We start from the raw sequence: 25,546 nt of genomic DNA, 5'->3' as shown, positions 1-25,546 counted from the left end.
GGGAGCAATTTAAGACGAAAATATTATATTTTTCTCTCATAGCGTGGGAAAAGAAATAGGAATTTAAAAAGAAATGCGATGCCTTGACCCTCGGGGGCCTGCATGGATGCAAGAGCACGGAATATAATTAATATCAAAGTCATAGTGTCAATAGTATCTCCCCGTTCAGACGGGAAGAATCTGTGGGCAGAACTTTCGGAGAATCTTATAAGCGTTTTTTTGTGATTTTTCACTGAATGTTTGTTTGTTTGTTTGTTCTGCGAGGGCGAAAATGTGTGTGGGGGGATGGTGGTCATGGGTAGAAGAGAGCATAAGTGACGAAAGAATGAGAAAACTTTTCTTTTTATTTCATCAATAAAAATGTGCAAAATCGTATACATGAGAGAAAAAAATAAAACCCCTCAGACCCGTGGATTTCCACGGGTGCTGCTAGTAACAAAAGAAAACTGCTGATCCCGAGCACTATGTTATAATGTGAGTGACCTGTATCTGACATGGTGGAACATATTGCATGGGCCATGCTAGGTAACGCATAGCTCTGAATGCTACATACTTTCTTAATTTGGATCCCTGCTTTGTAACGTCATGTCAAACATGTCATACAGTACAATCAATGATGGTGCAGGCAGACCTTAAAATTGAAACAATGAGTTAATCTCCTGGTGATAGATTTTTTTAAAAGCAATACAGTACATGTATGTACTTCCTTTCTTCACAGTTGGCACATTCACAATGTGTGAGTTATGACTTACATAGTATGTGCTTCACATTATGCTGTTAAAATCCATTCCACATTTGAGATACAATGTATTAGCATTCGCAACAAATTGAAATTGTGGTATGTATATCAAATAAATCACACGAGAGTACTTCTGACGGTCTGAAGGCAACTTATCAACCCACACATTGCATGAACCAGATGTATAACGCATAACTTCATGGGCAACTGCCGTACCTTACATATAACAAGTTAATCTTCCAACTTGTACCATCAAAACAATCACAAGAAATGCTCTCTGGTAAGATAGTATGCACAACAATGAATTATACCAGGAAGATGAAAACTTCTTCAATACATAGTCATCACTACTTAGTTATCAAAGGCTATCATACACAATCATACACATCTTGCATGTGTAGATTTGTGTATACATGTATATACAATATTCTGTTTATAATATGTGTTTTTCATGAGGTATCGGCTATTCAGTATGCATTACTTACGGTACACGGAAGTGATCAAACTAAGCTGAAAACATTTACAGTGTATTGAGGAAAAGAAGAGAAAACGTCCCAGTATTATAAGATACACTCCAAAATTGAACTCAATCATAGAGTAAACATGCTTTTCAATGTGCAGTCTTTTCAGGGTAAAAATTTGGCAAAACTGATATATACCCTTCAGGGACACCATCTTCATATTGCTTTGAATATCATAATAAAATATGGTTAACTGGGGGATATTACACAGTTAAGCCAATGGTGACAACTGTTTGAACCTAATGACACCTGTCTGAACCCAATGAAATCTGCCTAAATCATAATGCAGTTACTGGTTGAAATATTGATCTTTTCTTATGCTCATCAAAAATGCAGGGGAGCAAATCTAGGCTCCAGTGATTGCAATCGTGAAGTGATTGAGTTGTATCTCCTGAACAAATGTTACATATACAGTACAAAGATGGCAAGTTTGGAATGAAGTAAATGTACAAGTTACAATGAGGTGTATCTTTCCAAACGCCATCAATTGCTCATGCAGAATAACATTGGAAAAGCAGATAAAGTACAACCATATAACAAACTTAAAGGAGAAGCACCATGAGTACCTTTAAAACCACCGTGACACCACTAGAATGTATATCATTTTCCCAGCCAGTACCTGTCAGTGTTGCATTGATACCGCTGGTCATGTCACAAGACCTACATCAGGCACTGCAGTTTCATCAGTCAGTCCTCCTTCGGCATCAATCACCAAGTCTTCACATTCGCTGCTTTCCAGAAGATCCTCAGTTTTGATTGGCACTGCAGCTTGGATGCAATGCTGTTCTCCACCGGTATCTTCCGGTAGTTTGTCGTCACTAGACACCGCGAGAGAGCCATGTAGAGAATCAGGCTGTGCGACCACAGCATTATCAGCACCACTGTTTGAATCACTCTCATCAGCCTTATCATTGGATAATGAAGATGTGCCATTGGTCTGAACGCAAGAGGCATCCTTGAGTTGTGGATTTCTGCCAAGCTTCACTCCAGAATGATTCCCGGTTGATGGGGATATTGTACCACTCGACGAAGCCATTTTATCGCATGCAAGTCCATTGACAACTTCGGGTTGGCTACCAACTACCGGTGTAGGGAAAGCATCCTTCCTACCAACTGCTCCACTAGGGCTTTGACTACCATCCACTCTGGAGGAGCACAGGGATGGCCCCGGTGGTTCTCCACCCACACCTGCTACGTTGGGCAAGCCTGTTCCATTGAGGTTGATGTGGATGCCACACCTTGCCAGGTCCCGCTCTACGGAGTTGAAGTCCGCCCTCGAGTTCCCGCCCAATCTGACTGGTTCTTGTCCAGGCACTTGCAGGATCACTACAGAGCTGTACATGTTGATTCTAGGAGATGGGTCTCTAATACCACTGGACTCTTTCTCAGTGTTTGAATTATTACTCTGATCTTGGGGTTGAGTTTCCTGTATGAAATAAAAGACACAACCAAGATATACATATATATCATTCACACAACAGGCTTATACTATCATGTGTTTGTTTATTCATTCATTTAATCTATTTATTTAGTCAGTTACATATCTATTCATCCATCTATCTATCTATCTATCTATCTATCTATCTATCTATCTATGTATTTTTAATCAATCCTTTTTACTAGTCTGATTGGCTGTCTATCTATATACATCTATTGGTTAACTTGAGAGATGACTGTAATCACATTTGTTTTACTGCTGAGAAAAGGTCAAAAAAATTGCAGTAATGTATGAATTTACCCACATCAGTGAAGAGTGAGGATCAATGAAGACAAGATCTGTGACTAGCTGAAGTAACACCTTGGCACTCTTTTTTTTTTCAGAACAAGAAGGTGAGAAGACAACTACCGTAAAACAAGATATGTTCACATGCATGAAACTTTCGTGAATTTCACCAGTATAAATGCATATGAAAGTTTTGTTTTTTATTCCTACACAGTGCATTGAATGCCAGTGGCAATTTGTGAAAGTTTAATGCCACAAGAGGCTATCACCTCCAATTTGCAAAAAAAAAAAAAAAAAATATCAAGTTGTGAATGTTTCTGATTTTACAGTATGTTTGAGGCAATGACACACCTTGGGGGATTTAACCAAATCTCTTTCTTGTCTTTTTTATCTGAAAAAACAAACAAACAACAAACAAAACAAAAACAAAAAAAGGGGGGAAAGAACCTAGTAAAGATGTTGTCAAATCTTCTCATCCTAAAATGGGCACCTTGATGTGCTCAAACAAGTCTCTTTCTTGCCTCGCTTACAAGCTTCTGCAAGAATGAGATGCAGGAAGAGTGCATCAATGCTCTGGAGGAGTTAAAGTTATTTAGGGTCTGAAAGCCACACTACAGCCTTCACAGAGTCTTGTACCAACCTCTGCACTGGAACTTGACGGTAAGCTGTTAGTCTGGTCCTGGAGCTTTGCATCCAGTTCCTGGCACTTCTTCTCCAGGCTGGTCACAGTGTCCTGGATGGATTTGAGTTCCTTGGCATGTTCCTCACTCAGCTGCTGGTACTTAAAGGCAAAAGACTCTGCCAGCTGCCGCCATGGATACTGTAACGGAACACAAACTAGTTGTTAGACAATAAGTATAATTATTCCCTCATCTTTGGAATATTATATATAGAATAAAATAGAATATAACATAGAACATATATATATATATATATATATATATATATATATATATTATATTATATGGAACACACAAACAACTATTAAGGCAATTGACACAGTGTGTCATGCCAACTCCATGACAATTCGAAGGAGATTTTATCATTTTACAGATAGATTTTATTATGTGACCTTTAATGACCTATAACCTCTGCACATTACCTTGAACAGCATAATCACAGTTAACTCTTTATTTGCCGTGGTCGAAACCTCCTGTGTGCTACATTATTCTGAGACACCAACGTAGTCATGCTTTGAAAAAAACTTTCTGCTTTTCATATCGATGTAACTTCTACAGATTTCTGTTAAGCTGGACATGTAGTGAGCAAAATTGTCAATAAAATGCCAAGCTTTACTTTGATGAAAATTGTATGACAAATCGATGATGGTTTTTCATTCAAATGACCAGTCGCTAAATTACCATAAAGGCATGATCTTTGCACACATAACTGTGACAGAAACTTAGAATTGACATGCAAATCAATTGGGGAACACCACTCGATAGTCATTCTCCACACAATAAGCAAGCTATAAGTGCGACGAACGGAAATGCGAGAAAAAGCTTTCATTGCCCTGCGGCATTTGGAAAATTATCGATTGGCTTGGGCGGGTTTGTGGATTTGAGCAGAATATGCGAAGTTGGCATGAGTCGGACGTGCGAACTTGGCACATAAAGAGTTAAGATCACCCAATCATACCTCTGTACTACATAATACTGCATCTAGAGTAAATGATAGGAAAGTTATTTGTCACAAAACAATTCTACAGGTAAATTACTTACATCCATGATGAATGACAGACAGACAACAGAAGGGCAGTATTTGGATCCTTGGTGCTACCTCAATTCTTTTTTTTTTATAGTTTCCACTTTTTTTCTGCAATATTAAATTGGAACCATTACCATTTTTTTCTGTCTGAAGCTCATTATAATGATAATAACAATGATAATGACGATGACAATAATAATAATAATAATAATAATAATAATAATAATAATAATAATAATAATAATAATGATAATGATGATGATAATAATAATGATAATAATAATAATAATAATAATAATAATAATAATAATAATAATAATAATGATAATAATAATAATAATGATAATAATAATGATAATAAAAATAATAATAATAATAATAATAATAATGATAATAATAATAATAATAATAATAATAATATCAATAAATGGTTTTCTTTACCCAGGGTAACCTCTTCAGTGTTGCCACCGTTCTACCATGAAGGCCCTGCCATTATTATTACCCTAGCGTTGCCAGGTACAAATTTATACACATGGGTTGAGAGGACGTAAGCTCTGGGCGGGAATCAAACTCGGGTCCTCCGATTGGGAGTCGGGAGTCTCATCCACTATGCCACAGAAAACACTTTTCTACCAGACACAGAGTGGAGTATTTCCCATGCAACGTACCTCACTCTCAGTCTCCACTGAAGGTAGTATCAAACCATCTCCTGTGAAAAATATTTAGATATTGGTTAATAGCTACAGCAAACCTTCTAACATCATACCTGATTTGGACACCAAGATCATTCACAATAAAATATTGTATCACTACTTTAAGTCATATAATACGGTCACAAATTTTGCCAAATAAGATTCTCATGACAATGAAACAAGTTATGTCAGAGCTCATCAAGATACCGCCATGAGTAAAAGTACACGTGACTTGCTTCAAACCATTCAGATATGATGATAACATGTTGGTAAAATGAACTAGAGAGGGAGCCAAACTCATTGTACAAGATTAGTCTGTACTGTATGCATATATGGTGCACTCCCATTATAACAAACACCGTTATAACAAAGCTCTTGTTACAATGAAGTAAAAATCCAGGTCCCAACATCAGTATCTACATATCTTTATATACATTATTGTTCAACTATAAAAAAAATTATATAACAAAAGAAAAATGCTGGTCCCAAGGACTTCATTGTAACAGGAGATGCCTGTATAAGGAAATCCTGATTTCAGCAAAGATTTATCAAAGCAGTGAAAAGGAGAAAGGACCATGAGTCTTCAAGATTAGTTGCTATGGAAGTTTATTAGGGGTTAGTTGACTCCATTTCTTCATCTCTCCTCTTTGTTTTGACAATAACTGAAATCAGGAGGCACATTGAATCAAAGGAAGACACAGTAAACATAATCACATGGAGGAAGGTGTGGCTGTTGGGGCAGGTGGGCAGAACAGAGAATGACAGCTTGCAAAAGATGATCAGAGGGGTGTTTCATCAACGTTTGTCAGCACTGACAAGTTTTGATTGGCTGAGAAGCTCTGGTCACTGACTGTTACTATGGTGATTGTCAGCGATGGCCAAACATTTAAAACTCCCAAAATTTCACTGTCTTCTCATCCCCGTGAATGGGGTTAACAGCATTCAAATCAAATGCGCAATTCAACTCTTCAAACAAGTTCAGCAATTCCCTGACATCAAAACCTGCAAAGATGATCAGATTGCACACTACAAATTCAGGTTTAACTTTCACTTTTTCTTTCCACTTTTTAAATTCTTTAAAGATGTAATGAGAGTATATGTATTATGCATTTCTTTCAGCTCAAGGGTCAAGCCCTGTATTTCTTGCAGGTTCATTAATAAAGGCAATGGAAAGCCCAGATTTACCAAACCAATATCACTAACAAATTTATTATATAAAATCAATGACAGTACTGCAGCCCATTAGGTCTGCTCATCTTTCCAAGTCATCCAAATTTTCACCACAAAATTTCATCTCTGGAAAACATATGGTATCAAAATAAGAAATCAAGCTCAGATCTAACTGTGAGAAGGAAAACAAAAAGCCATGAGTTTTCCATCTTCCCCTCCACATCTTTACAACATCCTCCAAAGTTACCCTGACAATCGTATCACTGTTTTTCATGAAAATGCACCACACTGGTGTTACAAACAATAGCTGTGCCTATCTTAAGAGTATACATTATTTCTAAACAAATTTTCTGAAGTGAGACAGTCACCTCTGATATAAAGGTAATTGCACCCTAAATGACATAATTACCTGCACTGGTATCATCAACGATGCCAAACTCATTCTCATACATCTGCTGTGCGATCAGCTTCTCCAGCTTCCTTCTCTTTGACCGCGGAAGCTGCCTGATTATTCTCTTCCCCTGCCGCACCATGGCAACGGACGGATCAAAGATGTAGTCTGCCATGTCCTCATGCCGCTGGGATGACCCACCCTCAGCAATGCCTTGATCCAGTCTGGGATGTCTGGCGGCCATCTTTGCAGCTTGATCCATGGTGTCCTGACCGGAGGCATAGGCTACAGGATTCATCCAGATACCAAAGAAAATCATCCTTTAATTTAGTAAAAATACAAAGTCACGGTAGCAGAAATTCATGAAATTATCCCTCCTGAATTCTTACATCCAGATGAACTAGCCTTAATTTGGTGTCCTTTATTGATAATTCCCTGAACATCCATCATCATGTATTTTGAAAGTGTGATGCTGTATTCGAAATTAACATGGAGTCCATCTCACATCTGGCATAATTATACTTAACCTTTGTACTGAGAATTGTGGAAAAAAAAAGGAAAGAAGATGTAACGAACCTAGATTGTTTCCACAACCTTTTCTATCCTTTTCTCTTGCAATCCATAATTCTTTCTTTTATATGGATATATCCATCTGACATCTACTTATCAAAATATATTTCTTTGCCTCTATTTGAAGTGCTGGAAGATTTTATTTTTTCGTCTTTTATCTTTTTCTTCATTTCATAGCATTTGGGGTGTCTTACTCTCTGTCATGAATATGCATTTATGCGAAGTAAAAAAAAAATGGTAGCGGAAGGATCGAGACTGTATCAGTTCTTCATGTGTTCTTATTATTTCATTGAAATGTGCACAGCTCAGTTTAGCTAATGATTCTAATCGTTTGAAAATCAGACTGGAAAGTACCAGTACCAGTATCAGTATATACTATACACATGCATGATATCAGCAAGTAAAGCAAATACAGTAGCACATATTCATTTCAAGTTTGTTAGAAAGTGTTGACCATCAAAGATAAGCAAAACTTTCTTATGTGGGGGAATATGTCATGAACATTATGCATTTATGCAAAGTAAAAAAAAAGCACATGTTCAGCCCATGTTGGGGCAAAGGAAGGATTGAGACTGGGGATGATGGTGCTCGATGCAAGGGGAAGAATAAAGTTTTGTTGTTACTTAAGTCTGGTATGGTGGTGGCAATTTGTTTGTTGTCAGAAATGATACGTGAGACAAGTTGTTGTGCCACCAATATTTTCCTCCCTCCCGTAATAATCTCACTGTGCATGACGTAAGGTTACATTACTGCAGGACAGAGAGAACAAGAAAAACTTACTTGATGAGTTGGATGTATTTCCAGCTTCCTCATCTTCCTCTCCTTCTTCCTCCCTGCCTGTCTGCCACACTGGCTTCATCCTGGGCACCATCTTGCCAATCACACTAGGGTCTGGAAGAGACAGCGACCCAGATGACGACACCCTGCCATCATCTTCCCGCTCATCTCCCTCTTTCTCTTCCTCCTCTGCCTCCTCTCCCGCCTCCTCTTCATCCCGTTTCCTCTTGAAGTCTTCCTGATTGAAGTCTTCCTGATGAGAGGACTCTTCAGGAGAGAGGGGCTCATCCTTGAGATGCTGAAGACCAGAACTTACCCCAGTCGAAGCAGGGAGGGTCGAAGTTGCCGTAGGAAGGGTTCCCTCCAAAGATGCAGATGTTGATGGGCGTGGCTCTGATGCATCCAATTCCCCAAGTGGTGCAGATGGATACAAACCATGGAGGGTCTGCAGATAATTTGCTAAGTGGGTTCAAACAAAGAACATAATCATGATGTCATATTCAACAATGAATGGGTGCTAAAATCATGTATATTTGAATTTTTATTGTTCATGATGACAGCCATTAATATCATTCATAATCATACCAATGACAATCATGATTGCAACATATGGCATTACTAATCTATTACTATTTATAATAATGATTATTGATATCATCATTATCATACAGTTATTATTATCATTATCATTAACATTATTGTTATCATTATTATCATTACAAAGGAAGAGGCTTTTTTTATACTCTAGAAAATGTCTAACATATTTGTAAATGATGACAGAATAACATGTCAGAATCTCAGGGATATCTGAGAACAATGTATTTACAAGTTTGCAACAGCCACCGAAAGCATACATTCATCATTTCATAGAAAAATAATTCAAACATTATTGATATCTATGATCTTTACCTCTGTGTTACCAACAATAAGTGAACTCGGCAATTGCTCGGGTACATTGGACTTCCATTCATGCACCTACTTTTATCTCTCAATGTCTTAAATGTTTATCACTCGAAAATATGTGACCATGCATCACAAAACAAACAAAAATTGCACAACCCAATTTCACATTAAGGACTCATATTAGGCAAAACAGGTCAACCTAGTCGATCTTGAGATTTATTTTTCTATATTCTGAAAGAGCAATTCTTCTGCTATGCACTTCAAAAGTTTGGAATCAGAAAACAAATGGGAAATTGTGTTTTGCACAGCTTTCCCAGAACACATATCTGTAGAATACATGTAATAAGGTATGTCTTTAGAGGCCCTTCTTATCTTTTTACACATTCTTCACTTTTAACTCTCAAAACCTTTGACAGAATGATGCTAATGCTCTGAAAGTTAGCAGTAGTCATGAATGGAATGGGCCAATAGTGTGCCAAATTTTAGCTTAATCTGATAATCCCTTCATCGTGGTTGCTATTTAGAGTTTTACATCCTGTGCTTTGTCCCATTCATTGCACAGAGCACAACTTGGTGAGATAATCACAGCACTTGAATGGACCCCAAACTTCAAAGCCTCTTTTTTTCAGTACACACTTTCCAAGAGTGTGTACCTTCTTTCCTTTATTTAGGCAGATTGGAAAGTCCACTAATTGTATTGAGCTATGCATTATTTCAAAACTCAGGAGTTTGCTCTTTCAGAAGCTACCCTTTCTCAAAGGTCTGGAGACTTTTTGTTGGCTTGGTGATGCAGGGTCACATAGAAACTATTCATCAAGATTTAAGTCAAGCATATAGTGTGGTAGAATCTATCAACATAATAAGCCTACCCATGGGATTTGGTGTGTAAACAGGATCCTCCGTCAGGTCTGAAGATGGAAGACCATGCCTTTGCAACGCATGTTCTGGAAAGATATAAAAAGATATATGAAAATGAGATGTGAATTTACACGATCTGGATTGGAGTACAACAATTATATACCATAAAGCTTATATGTATTTGATATATAAATTATATATATCAGATATTTTACGTACACATATACACATGCATACATATACAGTGGCGGATCCAGAGGGGGCGCACCGGGCATGCTCCCCCTCCTTATTTCTTGTTAAAACAAATGAAAAAAAAAAATGTATGCTCCCCCTTTAATTTTGTAATAGCACCTCCCCCTTATGGAATTCCTGGATCCGCCCCTGATTATATCAAAATATGTAAACTCATATTAACATATATTTGGATATATACACATACATATATGTAAACTCATATTAACATATATTTGGATATATAGCCTACACATACATATATATATATATATATATATATATATATATATATATACGTATATATATATATATATCATATAAACAGATATACATATCATATAGTGCCTATGGATTAATAGAGAGAGGGGGGAGAGTGAGTGAGAGATATCTTTTTATGCACATTAGTTTTTAACTTATTCCAAATAGCTGGCTGCTAAGCTGGTTTATGTTTCCTATTATGATATTAATCATATGATCACAAATTTTAAACATCATGAAGGTTCGACAGTACGGATCTCACCTTCTGATAACGTATCAGACACTTGTCTGGCGTTGGGCATCTTGGAGGTCAATGACATGTCATCTTGGGTATCATGTTCGCCCGAGAAAAAAGCGCCGATGCGCAGCCTCTCCGCTACCGACGGTCCCTTGGGACTAGGCTTCCCCGGAACTTTGGGGATGGACGCCAGCTTGCCTGTCATGACTAACATGACCTGTCTGTGTTTCGTACTGTGGTCGTGAGCCTTCACAGAGTCAAGGCGGAAATTCGTAGCTCCATGAACGAATGTGTTGGTGAATTCCTGATCGTGGGTGCGCTGGTACTCGCGACAGTACATGCAAAACATGCATTCTTTATCCGGGTTGAATTCAAGCCACGGATATTCCACTACCCAGTGTGGAATAAAACTGCGGGTACGCTTGTGTTTGTCGTAGGCTTTGTAGATATAGCTTTTGGGTGACTTGTTAGCTAGCAAGGCCATTTGAGCACTCTGGGCCGAGTCCAAAGCGTTGGTCGTTGCTGCAGCTCGTTCGTATTCGCCCCCTTCCGCAATGGGTATAGCACTACCGCATACGCTTGCTTGTACGGTAGTGTTTATGTCCATGTCGCCAGCTCCACTCCGGTGGATGTTGTCAGCTTTCGCTCCGTTCCCCGCAGCAGAGTGATCATCCATTGTCTGCTAGTGCTACCAGCTTGTTCTACAGGTGTTGCAGATAAGTCTAGAGGGTAGTACTGAAAGAAAAACTTATTAAATCACACCATTTTCCCCCAAAAGCGATGACAACTTTATCAGTCGATCGGGCAACAGCGAGCTAGCCATACGCTTCCTTCTGCCCGATTGTCCATCATGCATAATGAGGAACTTGCCCGCATGCGCAATTCAATCCGGACACTTGCCCTGCAGGGCAATCATGAACGGACTGTTCCACTTTGTCAAGGGCGGGGTTTGTTCAAAAGCCAGGGTGTAATTATCCACACCACTCCGACATAGTGTATTTGAATAATTTGCGTTTGATTTCATTTGGTCATATTGAACTGACAAGGTAGTGTCACAGCATGGAGCTACTAATAGTGGTCACAGCGTGTAGTAGTATAATCTCAATACTACATTATAATGCAAGGAATAACTATTTCGATGTTAGTGTGTATTTTGTACACCTATACCTCTCGTAAATGAAAGCTTCTTGGCCGCCCGCGAAATTGGATTCTGCACAACTATGCCTGGATTGGAGTATCATGACAAGCTATACGTGCACAGTACAAGTGTATTCAGTGCTTAGGGATTGGTTTATTCGCCATCTTTGTAATTAACCATAGATCCTATATCCTCTTGTTAGCATTTTCTTTGTTGATCAATGCACCCATGCTCAGACGTACGTTAACCACTGCCAAACCTATAAAGAGTATGGAGTGATTGCTTTTATAGTTATGTTTGCTATTTTAGGCCCCAGTATATTCAGATGGATTGATAGACAGGTGTATAGATAGATAGATAGATAGAGATAATTATACCGGCTGTACTATTGATAGATAAACGCAGTGCTGTCGTATAAAAGTTGCCCAGTACAGGGATTTAATGCTCATAAATATCTATAACATACTGATCATTATTCTTGTAATATATATATACTGTACCATGTCGTAAATGTCTATTATTCGATCATTGTGATATATATTCGCCAAAATCTTTGCTCATAATGGGTATTCTATGTGAGTAGCTATTTTTGTAGTTGGTAATCTTTCTCTTCTTCTTCTTAAGTTACTGTTGATATAATGCTGTATTTACTGTTGCAAAACATGTTTACTCCCTGGGAAGAAATATGCACAGCTTGTTTTTGTAGCTGGTTTTTAATTGTCACTATTGATAATGGAGATGTTAGGTGGATTGTGCACTCTAAGAAAAATAGAGTCAACTTTGCACCTTTACCAGTGTCTACACTGGGAGCACCTTACGGATGCAACTTTGCACCTTTCAAACCAGAAGGTATACACAGCTGCTACCATTGTGACACTGCTCCCAAGCGTGATTATACAGTGTGTCGTAGTTAAGGTGCGAAGTTGTGCCCATTTTCTTGGCATGTGCCTTCTTTCAATTACTGTATGACTTATCTATTAACATTTAATGAATATATGAAGGAATGCGTGTAACGTAAATATATATATATATATATATATATATATATATATATATATAATGTAATATGTACAAATATATAAATACATGTGTATAATGTGTGCGATATAACAATATCGGAAACTTGTCGCTCCCCCTTCCCCACTCATATCATATATCATACATACATGTGATATATCTATAGGTGTAATAATTATGTCCTTATATATTCATGTATATATTATTATGTTTATATATTTATACGCGTGTACATGTAGTTTATCTCTCTCCCTTCCCTTCTCGCTCATGAATACGCCTCTTCTTCCAGTCTTCCCATGTCGGTGTATGGAACCCCCTCAACTTGTAAATAAATACAGTAATTGTGTTGTGGTACATAGCTGCAGTACTGTATAAGTTGTTTATATTTCTCATGTATAATGATCGAATGCATGTAAAACATGTTGATATGCAGCTAGGATATCCTTCCATGACAAACATGTTTTGTGATGAATAATAGTTATCTACACACTTCTTAAACTCCGAGAGGAGTGCGTTTTGTTATGGTGTATACACACGTATATATATATATATATATATATATATATATATATATACGTACATGTATATATATATATATATGTATGTGTGCGTATGTGAACCTTTTATCTCTTTCCCTCTCTCTCTCACAAGGAATACGCTCCCCTCCCCCCCCCCCCCCCAATCTTCCCATGTCGCCGTACGAGACCCATCAAGTTTTCCTCCCAATCCCATCAATAATGAGAACATGACTGTATAAATTGTATTAATCAAAGCTCGAGTATTGCACAGGTTTATGTTGTGTCATGTGTGATCGAATGCATATACATTGTATATATCTAAAAACACGTGAACATGTTGCATGTGTCTAGGATGAATAAATAATTCATATACAGTATATATATATATATATATATATATATATATGAATATATACATATATAGATAATCATACAATATATATAATATATATATAATGTATATGAATACATAAACATTGTATATCTCAGTTATAACATTTGTGTATAATGTATTTATATCAAGTTTGTTCTATCAACTCCCTCCTCTTTCTCAAGAGGAATGTGGTAATGTCACCTGTGTGATATGTATATAAATATATACAAAATATATATATACAAAATATATATATTTAAATATATATACAAAATATATATTTAAATATATATACAACATATATATTCATGTACATAACATTCCTCTCTCTCTCTTTAAAAAGTGGTAAAACACAACAGCGCTTCTCACATCTTACGTGTCATGCAATGAATACCATGCCATTCAGCCACCCCAACTGCACATGAAACACGCGTACACGGACAGTTGCAAAAATTCTGTCCAATACATCATCAATGTTATGTCCGTGATACATCAGCGCACGCTAGTTTCGCGTAGAAATAAACATTCAGCAGCAAAAATATGGGATTTTAACTTTTTTTATTACAAAGGTTGGTTCATAATCCATGATTTATATAACGTTAAAAGTCTCTTGAGTTTCCATCTGGAGTATCCACATAAATAGATTTATAAAGTCTTTATGTACACGTACTCAAAGACGATATGACAATGCAAAAGTCCCTCCATCATGTCCATAAGTTGTTCACATTATTGGGCTGTCGCGAGTCGGATGAAATCGCTGGTTAACAAGAAAAAGATAATGGCAAGTTCTCGAGAAGTTCGTCGGATTACTGATAGCATGATGAGACGCGATTCACTTGGAACTGGTCCTATTTCAGCGTCAGCTATTCATATGTCCCACAGTTGTATGATAATGCAGCATAAACATAAACAGCAAATGAATGGGGGTATCCACATGTTGACCATGAGATATGAAGACGCTGTCACACGAACACTACACGAATGGATATGTCACTGGGTTTGAATCTCCTTACAAAAATATACAAGTCTGAAATGTCACTCCACTGCAGCCTTTTTCAATGCGAGTTCTCTTTACTTTTTCGCTTTCTTCCCCTTGGCTTGCTTCTTCGCTGGCTTCTTTTTGGGTGCCTTTGTTGCTTTCTTTGGAGATGCTTTCGCCTTCTTGGCTGGCTTGGCTTTCTTATCAGCTTTCTTTGCCGCTGCCTTTTTCACTTGCTTCTTGGGTGCCTTCTTTGCTGGAGCCTTTTTGGCCTTCTTTGCAGCCGGTTTCTTTTTCGGCGTAGCTGCCTTCTTGGCGGGCTTTTTGCTCGACGTCGCCTTTGCCTTTTCTGCCAGGCGGAAGCTGCCTGACGCACCGCTGCCCTTCACGTGTTTCAGCTCTCCAGACGACACCATCCTCTTCAGGGCGAGTTTCACGTGGACGTTGGCCTTCGCCTTGTCGCCGACTTTGAAATTGGCGCAGATGTACTTCAGGATCGCCTGTCGCGACGACCCCTTCCGGTCTCCAAGAGCGCCGATAGCCCTGGTGATCATCTCGTTGTACTTGGGATGAGTTGCAGCAGCTTTTGGCTTTTGTGCCTTCTTTGCTTTCTTTGCAGGGGCAGCTGGGGGAGCAGCGGCAGCAGCAGTATCAGCCATTGTTATTATTGTGGTGAGACGTGAGTTTGAACGTGGATCAACCTCGTTGACACAAACTGCGTCGTTAGTCAATGAGTGTGAGTTCAGAGAGCTGGAAGGTCTATCCACAAGGGCAATTCAGCTGAAAAGTAACGCCGGTGAGGACGCACTTGTATTTATAGTCGCTTTGCGGACGTCGGGGAAAGCTTGTAAATAGAGTCTGCTGCGAATCGTGAAAATGGCGGAGATAGATACCTATGTGTTTCTTACCTCAGATTTGGTTCGCTTTTGCGCAATGTTAAATCCATTGATTTCCTTTCTTTTCTTATGTGCAAAGACCTTATACATTCAAAATTTTACCACTCTGTTTTCGAGGCTCATGCCTTCCCTAATTTACAGAAAACGTGAGTGTTTTTCAAAACCTTTACAAACTTAGGAAAAGTGATATTCTTATGTTATCCTTTATTTATGGACTAATTAATGAACATTTCGAGCTCATCTTTTTAATTGTCTAAGAACAGTTTTTCAACTATACATTTCAACAAAACATGAATGAATTGGGCTGAATGTAAATATTCTATAAGGGGTAAAACCACCCCAACTAACACATATTCTGCCACATCCGCCATCTTGCTGTTTTATTTTTTCCAAAATAAAAGCAGAATTTTACAAAATATATTGATAATTTATGTAAACAAACGTCAACATAACGTCAGATAGTTATATTGAAGTGTATACAACTTGAAATCGTGGAAGATTATGGCAAAATAATGACGTTTAGAGCAATTACATGTTTCATATTGTTACGTTCAAATGTGACCTCCGCCTGCGAAGTTCATACAACGGAGCTCGTCTATCAACCACACCTTCAGCTTTTAAATGTCAATTTTTCATCTTTAAACAACAAAAAAGTGACGTTCAAGGACTAGAAATGTCAAATATGCTGACAATACGAGATGTCAAATTGACTATGAGGACAATTTAGATAAATTACATCATAAAATGTGTCTGAATCAGTTTGTCGTATGTTCCACCAACGCCGCTCGCGTTGCTTCTTCGCAAACGAAATTCATCGCTGCGATGCGGATAGCGCGGTATATGCAGGCGAGTTTCGCTTTTGAGCGATGAAAAGAAAGATCGAAAAGAAGAAAATTTTGACAATTAGTTTACAGGAATGTTTTGCCTTTTAGGATGATATGCTCTTATTTGGATTAGACACATATACGATAAAGAGCCAAGAACCTGAATTGAAGAGACAAGGCTGAAAAGCGTCGCTGTGATTTTAGTCACGAACGGACGATCCTGTCATTCGGGCATATCTCTCATTGGGGTAATACTCAATACCAGGTTATTGCTTTCTCGCTAGTAGTTTCCTGGTAACATCACTTGGCAACAGACACACAATTTCCATTTCATTTCCCAAGCTTTTGAGCTTCAGTTGTCATTTGGATAATAACAATAGGCCCTACATGTCCCACTTTCATAGAAATTCCAATGTATTTCTCCTTCTATTTCTCAAGTACGTACGAAGAATACAATGATGCTATATAGTCTTTCGTTTGTTACGTCGCGCATGACGGATACTATAATAGTACCGATGATTTTTCGTATCCGCTTGAAGTTTGTAAGCATTAAGCCATCTCAGTTACATATTTGAATCGTAATTCATGCTAATACTCTTTCCGTTTATCTTTTCAATTTATTGCCATGTTCCGATGACCTTTCATTCACTGTCATTCAACTTATTTGATGTATAATTACATATTGATATGAAATATACCGCGTACTTTAATATTAGCATTAAAGTCGTGGTAGATAAGCGGGAAAAAATTTTTGGATTTTTTTCTAGGCAGTCGAATCCTGTTCTTTGTCTGTTTTTTTTTTTTCTTCATCTGGTCGATATATTTACATATTAGATTAGTCATTCATATACCTGACAAAGTGGTTTTTACATGATGTGCTGTTTGACGTTAATGGATCTGGCAAAAGAGATCTGTAAAGTCGTATTATTCATCTTCCTTTGTTTATGGGTTTAACGACTGCACCGTGCTCTTTTCCGTTTCTTTACATCAAACCGCCTCAGTGAAATTTTTACTTATATTTCAGTCATATACGCTGTTAAGTAGTTCAGACCCACTGTGATTCTTAAATGATAATACACACGTAAATCATACGTGTATATCATAAGGCCTACACACTCTCATTTTACGTAACATAACTGTATTAGTGGATGGTGTCTCTGCTGTAAATGCTCAGAAAAATTATCAGTTCTCCACGATTTTGTTGAACTTGCCCTGCCACCCAAATGGAAAATGAGGCTTCCAGTGTGCATAATCAATCAAACAATTGAATTACCGAAACAAAGTCACAGTAAAAATGTGCCGAATCGATCGTCAGCAACATTTAAGTTATACTTTTGCAACCCTTTTCGTCAGCAACCCTATACAAGTTATTTATAAAGGGAACGTTGGGTGGAAAAGACCTGAGCTCATAAGCAATTCAGTATATTCTCTCCTTCCCTACGATAAGACAATAGCATAAAGGTTTATAAAAGAGAACCTCCTTCAATCCAATCAGACTGCATGCCTGGGTTACATAACTTATTATATGTTTTGTCTGTGGTCAGAGACGAGGGGTGACAAAAAGGGTTCTCTTTTACCCATTCATGGTGGTGGCCGAAATTACATAACTTGTATTCGACTCTGTCTGGCTGATTCTCAATAAAATACTTAAGGGCAATACTTTTGGCGAATCATCATCCCATCTGGACTGCCCATTATAAGCTTTTGTTTTATGGAATTGGCACTGGCCGCCTGAGCCACTTGAATAAATCTGATAACTCTGGTAGATGACCATGAATGGCAGCTGCCTCCGCCTCTAGGGGTGATTACACATAATAAGCCCACTTAGCAGGGTGATAATAAATCAAACCTCCTGTCAATTGAAGTTGATATAGGGGAACTGAGGTCTATAAGCTATAGACTATTGGTACTTGCTTCTACTTCTACTGGGTAAATTAACACCAGAACTTTATAATTTCATCTGATACATGCTTGTCACTATGGTATACAATTTAGAAGATGTGGTCAGTTCGATAAGTTGTGATATCACGTGATCATACTGCTTCATACAGTCACTTCGTGAAATGTCGCCAAGCAATTGTGACATTGCGCTGTTTGGTACAGACAGGTTGTGAAATATCACTTCGTTTTCATCACGTTTTACAGAATACGTATGATTTCATCTACCTAGGCCTACTTGAACTTTCATTTCCATCAGCAAACTAACATTCATATATGCACTGTGCAGGGGAAACACCAAACGTTCATGTGAAAACAAACAATTTTCATAGTTATCAAGTACTAATTTATGATATATCGGCGTGATCATGCATGTCTACCAGCTCTTTTTTTTTTTGAGAGTGGATCCCTCTTTTCTAGCGCTTTATTTGCTTGCATTGTTTTTCTTACACTATGCATTCCTTCGTATATATTTTTGTACTACACGTTCATAGCTTGTACTTCATTTCTTGTTTACTTGTATACTTTGTATGATGTGTCACTTTTTTTCGGTGGACATGAAGTATTTGATTTAAAGAATTTATAAACGTCACAGCTGACCAAATTTTCGCATCGGGGATAACAAAAAAAAAAGCACACTGTAAATTCATACCACTAATTTGATATCAATCAACTATTGCCAATAATGATGACAATAATTACATTCGCAGATACAATACTATAACTGTATTGTTTTCTCATTGTTTAATGCTGAGTAAGTTAAATTTTCACTGTGGTTCCGCATTATTTCAGAGTGATATCACTTGGCAATATACTTTTTCATCAATTGTCATCATTATCATGATAATGATAAGGAGACAAAAAAGTCGAACGAATGAATGGCATTTTCATTAGTGTATACGGTACAAGTATCATAATTTTCTTCACTTACCCCATGATTATCCTTGAGTTAACTACATACCTGAAGATATACTTGTGACTAATAAATCTTGCGTTCACAATTTAACATCACAACAAATGAAGCATACGTCATTATGTCTTTAAGCAATTTGAAGATGGGTTACAAATCTAAACAAAAGGGAGAAAAAAATTAAAAACAGTTCTCAACTGTTAATTCTGACGTAATCTGAGCTAAAAGTCGAAATGTTCAATAATCATATTTCAATTAATATCAACATACGTAAATTTGATAATAATTAGGTAAAACTTTAAAAAGAAGTGCTACAGAGCTTTAGTTACAAAGATTCTAGTTCAATCGAGCAAAAAAAAAGTTTATAATGCCCGCAAACACTTCACGCATTAAGAAACGTGAAATTAATCACAATATTGTACACTTTTGTATATCAATACATATACTCTATTCAATTCAATTCAATTCATTTATTTTCATTCTTCTCTTTTTTTCCAACAGAACACCACACAGTATAGATTAGGAATTATATCACAAACGTATACATACAACTTTACAAATGATATCAAATGATACAAATAAAGTTATATATATATATATATATATATATATATATATATATATATAATGCATGCATACTTGCAAAAATAATACAAGGTTATGCTTCAGTTGAGAAAAAACAAGAATTGAGAGGTCCACTAAAAAGCAAGCTTGTAGATTGTGAACCACTCAAAGGAAAATTTAATGAAATATTTATTTGCATATACTTAGCACAAATGTAATAATAAATACTCTCAAGGAGCTTAATACTTCTACTTGGCGTTTTACTACATCACAAACTCACAACGTTTCAATAGGGGGAGGGGGTAAGCATGTATTTTTTCATTATCATTAATTTAAGATATCTATTTCATCGCTTTCATTAGCTCTCGAGAAAGGATCAAATTTGCAAAGGAACTACCGACATTCAACGTAGAGGGCATTGAAGGAGACTCCGGCATTGTCCGGATGATTTCTAAATTTTTATACAACTATAAATCTGGTTACTGGTATACAGAGTTTCAGAATTTAAAGTGCTTGGGATGAGGAATGAAATTGTTTTCTAAACTCATGTATAAGAAATCACAATGAACAAGGATGATGACATGGCAGCTTCACCAATAAGAATGCATGAGTGGAGGCATTCGAGGCTCAGGAGGCTTGTTAATATTCAGGGAAGCAGAACAAGAGAAGAGGAGCATGTGTAGGGCCTATACATACTCAAGTGAACCTGTTATAACAAGGCGGTATTGTAATGAAATGCATTGCTACATTTATGAAATGTGTGAGCTTCCTATGTCATCATCCTTGTTCAACTGCAGTGTGATTTGTTTTGGGTTTTTCAGAGCATTGGCATCTCTGCTCAAGGACCACAATTAATTCCACACATCTATACATGGTGCTGTCGATTTATGTACTACATGATATGAAATTATTATTATGCAATTCGTCTGGACTCCCCCTCGAAAATTTTTGACAATAAGTCACCATTGCCGCAAGCAAACGGTGCTGTGTCGAGATGATAACTATTATAGTAGTAGTGCAATGACAGCTGTGACAGTAATGATGATGATGATTACCATTGTTCATATTATCCATATTTTATTACTATTTAGGACCTATTATTGTTGATTTTATTACATTATCATAATTGCTGTTGTTATTGTTATTGTTATTGTTATTGTTATTATTGTCATTATGATTGCTGTTGTTATCATTATTATTATCATCATCATCATCATCATCATCATTATTGATATCAGCATCATCATGGTCATCATCATCATTATCATTAACTGCATTTAGACATAATATAAATATTCAGTTATATCTCGAACTGTGCCTTTTTTTTTACGATCCCCTTCGCCCCCCCCCCCAAAAAAAAGAAATAATAATGCTGAATTTTAACAATAATTATAGATATGCCTTCGTGTATTCAATACATTATGAAATTTTACGGTTGTTGAAGCTATTCTCATTTTGTACCAACGTGCTGTAACAGCTTCTTCAGCATATCTTCTACCCGTGCATGTTTATCTGGGTATATCGTTAATATCATATTTAGCGATTCATCGATACATCAATAGTTGAAGTTATATGGTTTCAAGAAACTTACCTTTGGAGTAAATCAGTATACATTGATAAAGGGATGGTATAGTTTTGGTTGAGATTATATTGGGTTTCAGCTTTCCAACTTTGTTGTGAGATAATGAGAAACCTCTAATGAAATACAAAAGAGCATACAATGCTAAGAGGAATTCAAAGTTTATCTAACGAAAACTTATTTTGAAATGGCTGAAATATCCAGAAATAAAACGATCATAATAAAAGGTGAGACCCACCTTTTATTGAGACCACTTTGTTTAACTTTGTTTTTTTGGATATCTCAGCCATTTTAAAACAGATTTTCATCAAATAAACTTTGAATACCTCTTGAATTGTTATGCTCTTTAGTATTTCGTAGGTGGTTTCTAATTATCTCGCAAAAACGTTAGAAGCTGTAGTTCCCATCTAAAAAAACCCCTAAAGATCACTTTGAATGTATTAATTGTCAACGTCATCACTCAATACCGTCACGGTGATGCACTTGAATAATGTACACCGTGACCAGGGACCTGAAGTGACCAGATGCCACTTTGTATAAAGTCAATTCCCTTTGTTACGATTTTCGAATTGTCTCAGCAGCTTACTCATATGGTATGGAACGTATAGCGAGGACGTTTCTGTATTAAAAAAAAACTTTAAAAAAATAGGCATGCAGTATGCGCAGAGGATAGCGACTTTCTCATCTTCTCTTTGTTTCTTCTCTCTCTCTCTCTCTCCTTCTCTCTCTCTCTCTCTCTCTCTCCCTTACTATGATCGTATAGTGTTTTGTTTCATCTCTCTCTCTCTCCCTGTCTGGCTGTCTTTGTCTATACTGCATGTTATTAGCGATATAGAGATCTTCCGCATATTCTATGTACATGTGTATATGTATGTATGTATATGATACTTTGTGTAGAGACAGAGATAGCGAGAGGGAGAGATTTTGATGTTACTCATGCTATAAGATCATACTACTGTAAGTTAGATTTTCAGTGAATTGCGAAGAGGTGGGACAATGGTTTTCTTTTTTGTACTCTATTAAATGAAAAACAGGAAGCTATAAATAATCAAATATCAATATAATAATGTCAAGCTGTTTCCGTATTTCTGTAAAGTTGTGCTAAGGTCAATATGCACCTTATTCAGAAGGTGTTGTAGCAGCAGCAGTACGCGAAATTAACCCATTGCTTATCAACATCAACGGATCCAGTGTTCAAAGTCTACAGAAGTCTAAAATGATCGTAAGGAACGTGTTTAAAACGAAGGATGCCTAACCTTGTTCCAAAACAGGATGAGCGTCGGAGTGCATAGTGCATGCTGTTGCTATAATGTTGCTACAAATTAGTATAAACCATGTTCTCTTAAAGGCATGATTTACCATTTGCAGATGAAACAAAAACCAAGTATTAGTGCTTCCAAATAGTTCTAAAATGTGAGTTAGAGATAGAAACAATCAATTTAAAAGTTTGAATCAGTATAATCAATGTTAGGTATGGTTAAATATACAAAATGTAAACAATGGTTATAATAAAAATGTTTCTGGACTAAACCGTCTACAGTTATGGTTTATTGAGAATAACAATGATATCTTCTTATATTTTAGGCTTTGTATAAAAAAAAAAATTATGTGCTAGGATGTTGTGTGATACAACTAACCTACACATATGCATCAAATGTGACATCTTGACAATTTTTAAATCACTGCTCCCAAAGGTAAACAGGACCTTTAAGACCTCTGTATTGTATCAATGTTTTGGCATTTATATATTTAGGCTGCATGAGAGCAAAGGAGACGGACAACGAAAGAGAGAGAAAACAGCGATTTATATCACGATTTTATTTCTTGCCTCTGTTCCTGTTGACCTGAGCGCAAAAAGCGTGATTTGAATCTCATTCAACTCGCGCTTTTTCTGTGTGTGAATGAGCCTAACAACAGCATAGGCTACATGGCTTATCCCATCCAGTGCTTATCCCTATTTTGTGATCTGAATACGGAGAGATTATAGCCCCAGGGAAACTTGATACTCGAGGCGCGTCCCCGCCATTTTGCCCGCCCAGCGCTGCAGCGTCGTTTATGTAATACCATCCGTCCCATATCATTCAGCACTTCCGGTATATCAAGTGATGTGTAATGCAACACCTTCATTCCTAGGCAATTCGAAGCCCAGGACAATAACGCCTATAAGAAAAGCGGATAGAAATTTTCCGTATCATGCTAGTGAAAATCACTTCAAGTTATGCATGCGTCATGTGAAATCTCTTTACAGACCTCTAGAACATCATGATTATTATACTGTACAACACACTGTTTGTATTAGAATAAAACAGAAATCATAAATCCTCAAATATTTTCCTTTACCTTATTGTTGTACGTGCATACAGTATCTTTCGTGTCAAATCCAAGGCAAATAGTAATTGCTCAACGTGTATAATCGTGTTCGTATGCTTATGTCGAGCAAGTTTGACAGAATGAACGGGTTTTTTTTTTCATCCTTTTCTTTCTCTTTCTTCTTCTTATTATACCTCCCCCTTCCCTCTCCATCTCCCTTCCCTATTACTTTCTGTCACCCTCCTCTTCTCCCCTATGGCTCTAATCTGCAAAGTTACCTTTTCTACCCCACCTGTTTTACACATTATACTCATATTTAAATTGTTTCCATCGACCCATTTACGCTTTCAAAGAATCTTTGCGTCAAATTAATGTAATGTCGACTAGGAAAATATTTGGAGAGATGGAAGTGTGTTTTCCCTCATCGTTCATAATTAGCACCTCTTAAGACACCCTTATTATATCATCAATGTATATAGTGGCCCGTCTCAGATAGAATATCAAAACGTGTATATCAGACAAGTTATGTCCATTTTTCTGATGCATAGCTCTCTAGTTCAGACTCCCTCCTTCATAGTACCCACCAGAATACGACTGAAAATTACGTATTCTGCTCTATAAGACAATAATCTATAACATATGTGTTCTTCTACAACTTGAATGCTATGGAAGCTAGCAGACATTTTTAATGATAATGAAGACATAATTATCATTGAATCTCTATTATTTCATGTAAGGATTTAGTAATTTCGTCGCCTTATAATGAGCGTATCTTTAGATTAACATTCGAGTGTTTTGTTTTGGCATTCATTTACTTTAATGATTCAAAAATGTCTGCTACTTCGATAGTTATTTCTAAGTTTCAATGAGCATATCATTTTCCCCAAGAGAAACCCACGATCTTGTTACATAGAAGGGTATCACTATCTCTCAGATAAAGTTACCCAGCGTCCTTTCTCTGCGCATTTTGATCTACATTTACAAGAAGACAACTCGCATTCGACTTGACTTTTAAACAACAGAATTTGTATATTTGTAACAAACGACAACAAATTTTATAGCATGATAAACTGAATTCCTATATTGCTATTTTTCCTTCTCAAAGGCATTATTTACCATTTGCAGATGAAACAATAAACCCAGCTTTAGTGCTTCAAAATAGTTCTAAAATGTGAGTCAGGGATAGAAACAACAAAATTAATGTAAAAATCTTAGTCAATATAATCAATGCAAAACGTGAAAAAATAGTTATAACTGAATTGTTTCTATAACAAACTGTCTACAGTTATATAGTTTGTTGATGAAAAATAGTGATATCTCCTTAAATTCTAAGTTTTGTGATACAACTGATACTACACTATACTACACATATGAATCAAATGTAATAATTCGAATATTTTCTAAATCACTGCATGCTCCCAATGGTATGAACCAGGGCTCGACACTAACGGTGGCTCGGTGGCCCGGGGCCACCAAAAACGCACGTCGGGCCACCAAAATTTCAGAAATGAAGACTTTGGTGGCCTGATCGGGCCACCAAAAAAGGACGGATGTTTGCCTTTGGGCCACCAAAAATAAAAGTTAGTGTGGAGCCCTGTATAAACAATATCTTTAGCCTCAGTCTTGCCTGGTTGTGCACTGGTTTATTTAGCAATATTAATCCATTATACAAACAAACAGAAAGAAATATTGAGTGCGGGGAGGGGATGCAGCTACCCC

At 37.0% G+C, this 25,546-nt stretch overlaps 2 protein-coding genes across 2 annotated transcripts; both read right to left on the bottom strand.

The window, feature by feature from the left end:
* Nucleotides 1-1,808: 1,808 nt before the first annotated feature.
* On the bottom strand, nt 1,809-11,457 carry LOC139708925 (uncharacterized). The gene is made up of 7 exons (XM_071620890.1): nt 10,806-11,457; nt 10,063-10,137; nt 8,422-8,749; nt 6,962-7,095; nt 6,290-6,384; nt 3,624-3,803; nt 1,809-2,686 (listed from the first exon to the last, which is right to left on the bottom strand). Exons 1-7 carry the CDS (start codon nt 11,455-11,457, stop codon nt 1,907-1,909), a joined length of 2,244 nt encoding a protein of 747 aa, XP_071476991.1. The 3' UTR covers nt 1,809-1,906.
* A 2,945-nt stretch (nt 11,458-14,402) lies between these two features.
* Nucleotides 14,403-15,577, bottom strand: LOC139708937 (uncharacterized). Its single transcript, XM_071620904.1, has one exon. The coding sequence runs from the start codon at nt 15,463-15,465 to the stop codon at nt 14,899-14,901; it is 567 nt and encodes a 188-aa protein (XP_071477005.1). The 5' UTR covers nt 15,466-15,577; the 3' UTR covers nt 14,403-14,898.
* Nucleotides 15,578-25,546: the final 9,969 nt, after the last annotated feature.

The sequence above is a fragment of the Diadema antillarum genome, unplaced genomic scaffold, assembly GCF_040938485.1.
Source record: "Diadema antillarum isolate AM-2024a unplaced genomic scaffold, OU_Dant_1.0 seq00001390_RagTag, whole genome shotgun sequence".
NCBI classification, from domain to species: Eukaryota; Metazoa; Echinodermata; class Echinoidea; order Diadematoida; family Diadematidae; genus Diadema; species Diadema antillarum.
This window is presented reverse-complemented; position numbering and strand designations above follow the sequence as displayed.

Coding starts and splice junctions, on each gene's coding strand:
- LOC139708925 (XM_071620890.1), bottom strand. CDS start 11,457: ATGGATGATCACTCTGCTGCGGGGAACGGAGCGAAAGCTGACAACATC. Junction 3,804..6,289: donor TTCACGGGGATGAGAAGACA/GTGAAATTTTGG, acceptor GTTCCGTTACAG/TATCCATGGCGGCAGCTGGC. Junction 2,687..3,623: donor CGTCAAGTTCCAGTGCAGAG/GTTGGTACAAGA, acceptor TATTTCATACAG/GAAACTCAACCCCAAGATCA.
- LOC139708937 (XM_071620904.1), bottom strand. CDS start 15,465: ATGGCTGATACTGCTGCTGCCGCTGCTCCCCCAGCTGCCCCTGCAAAG.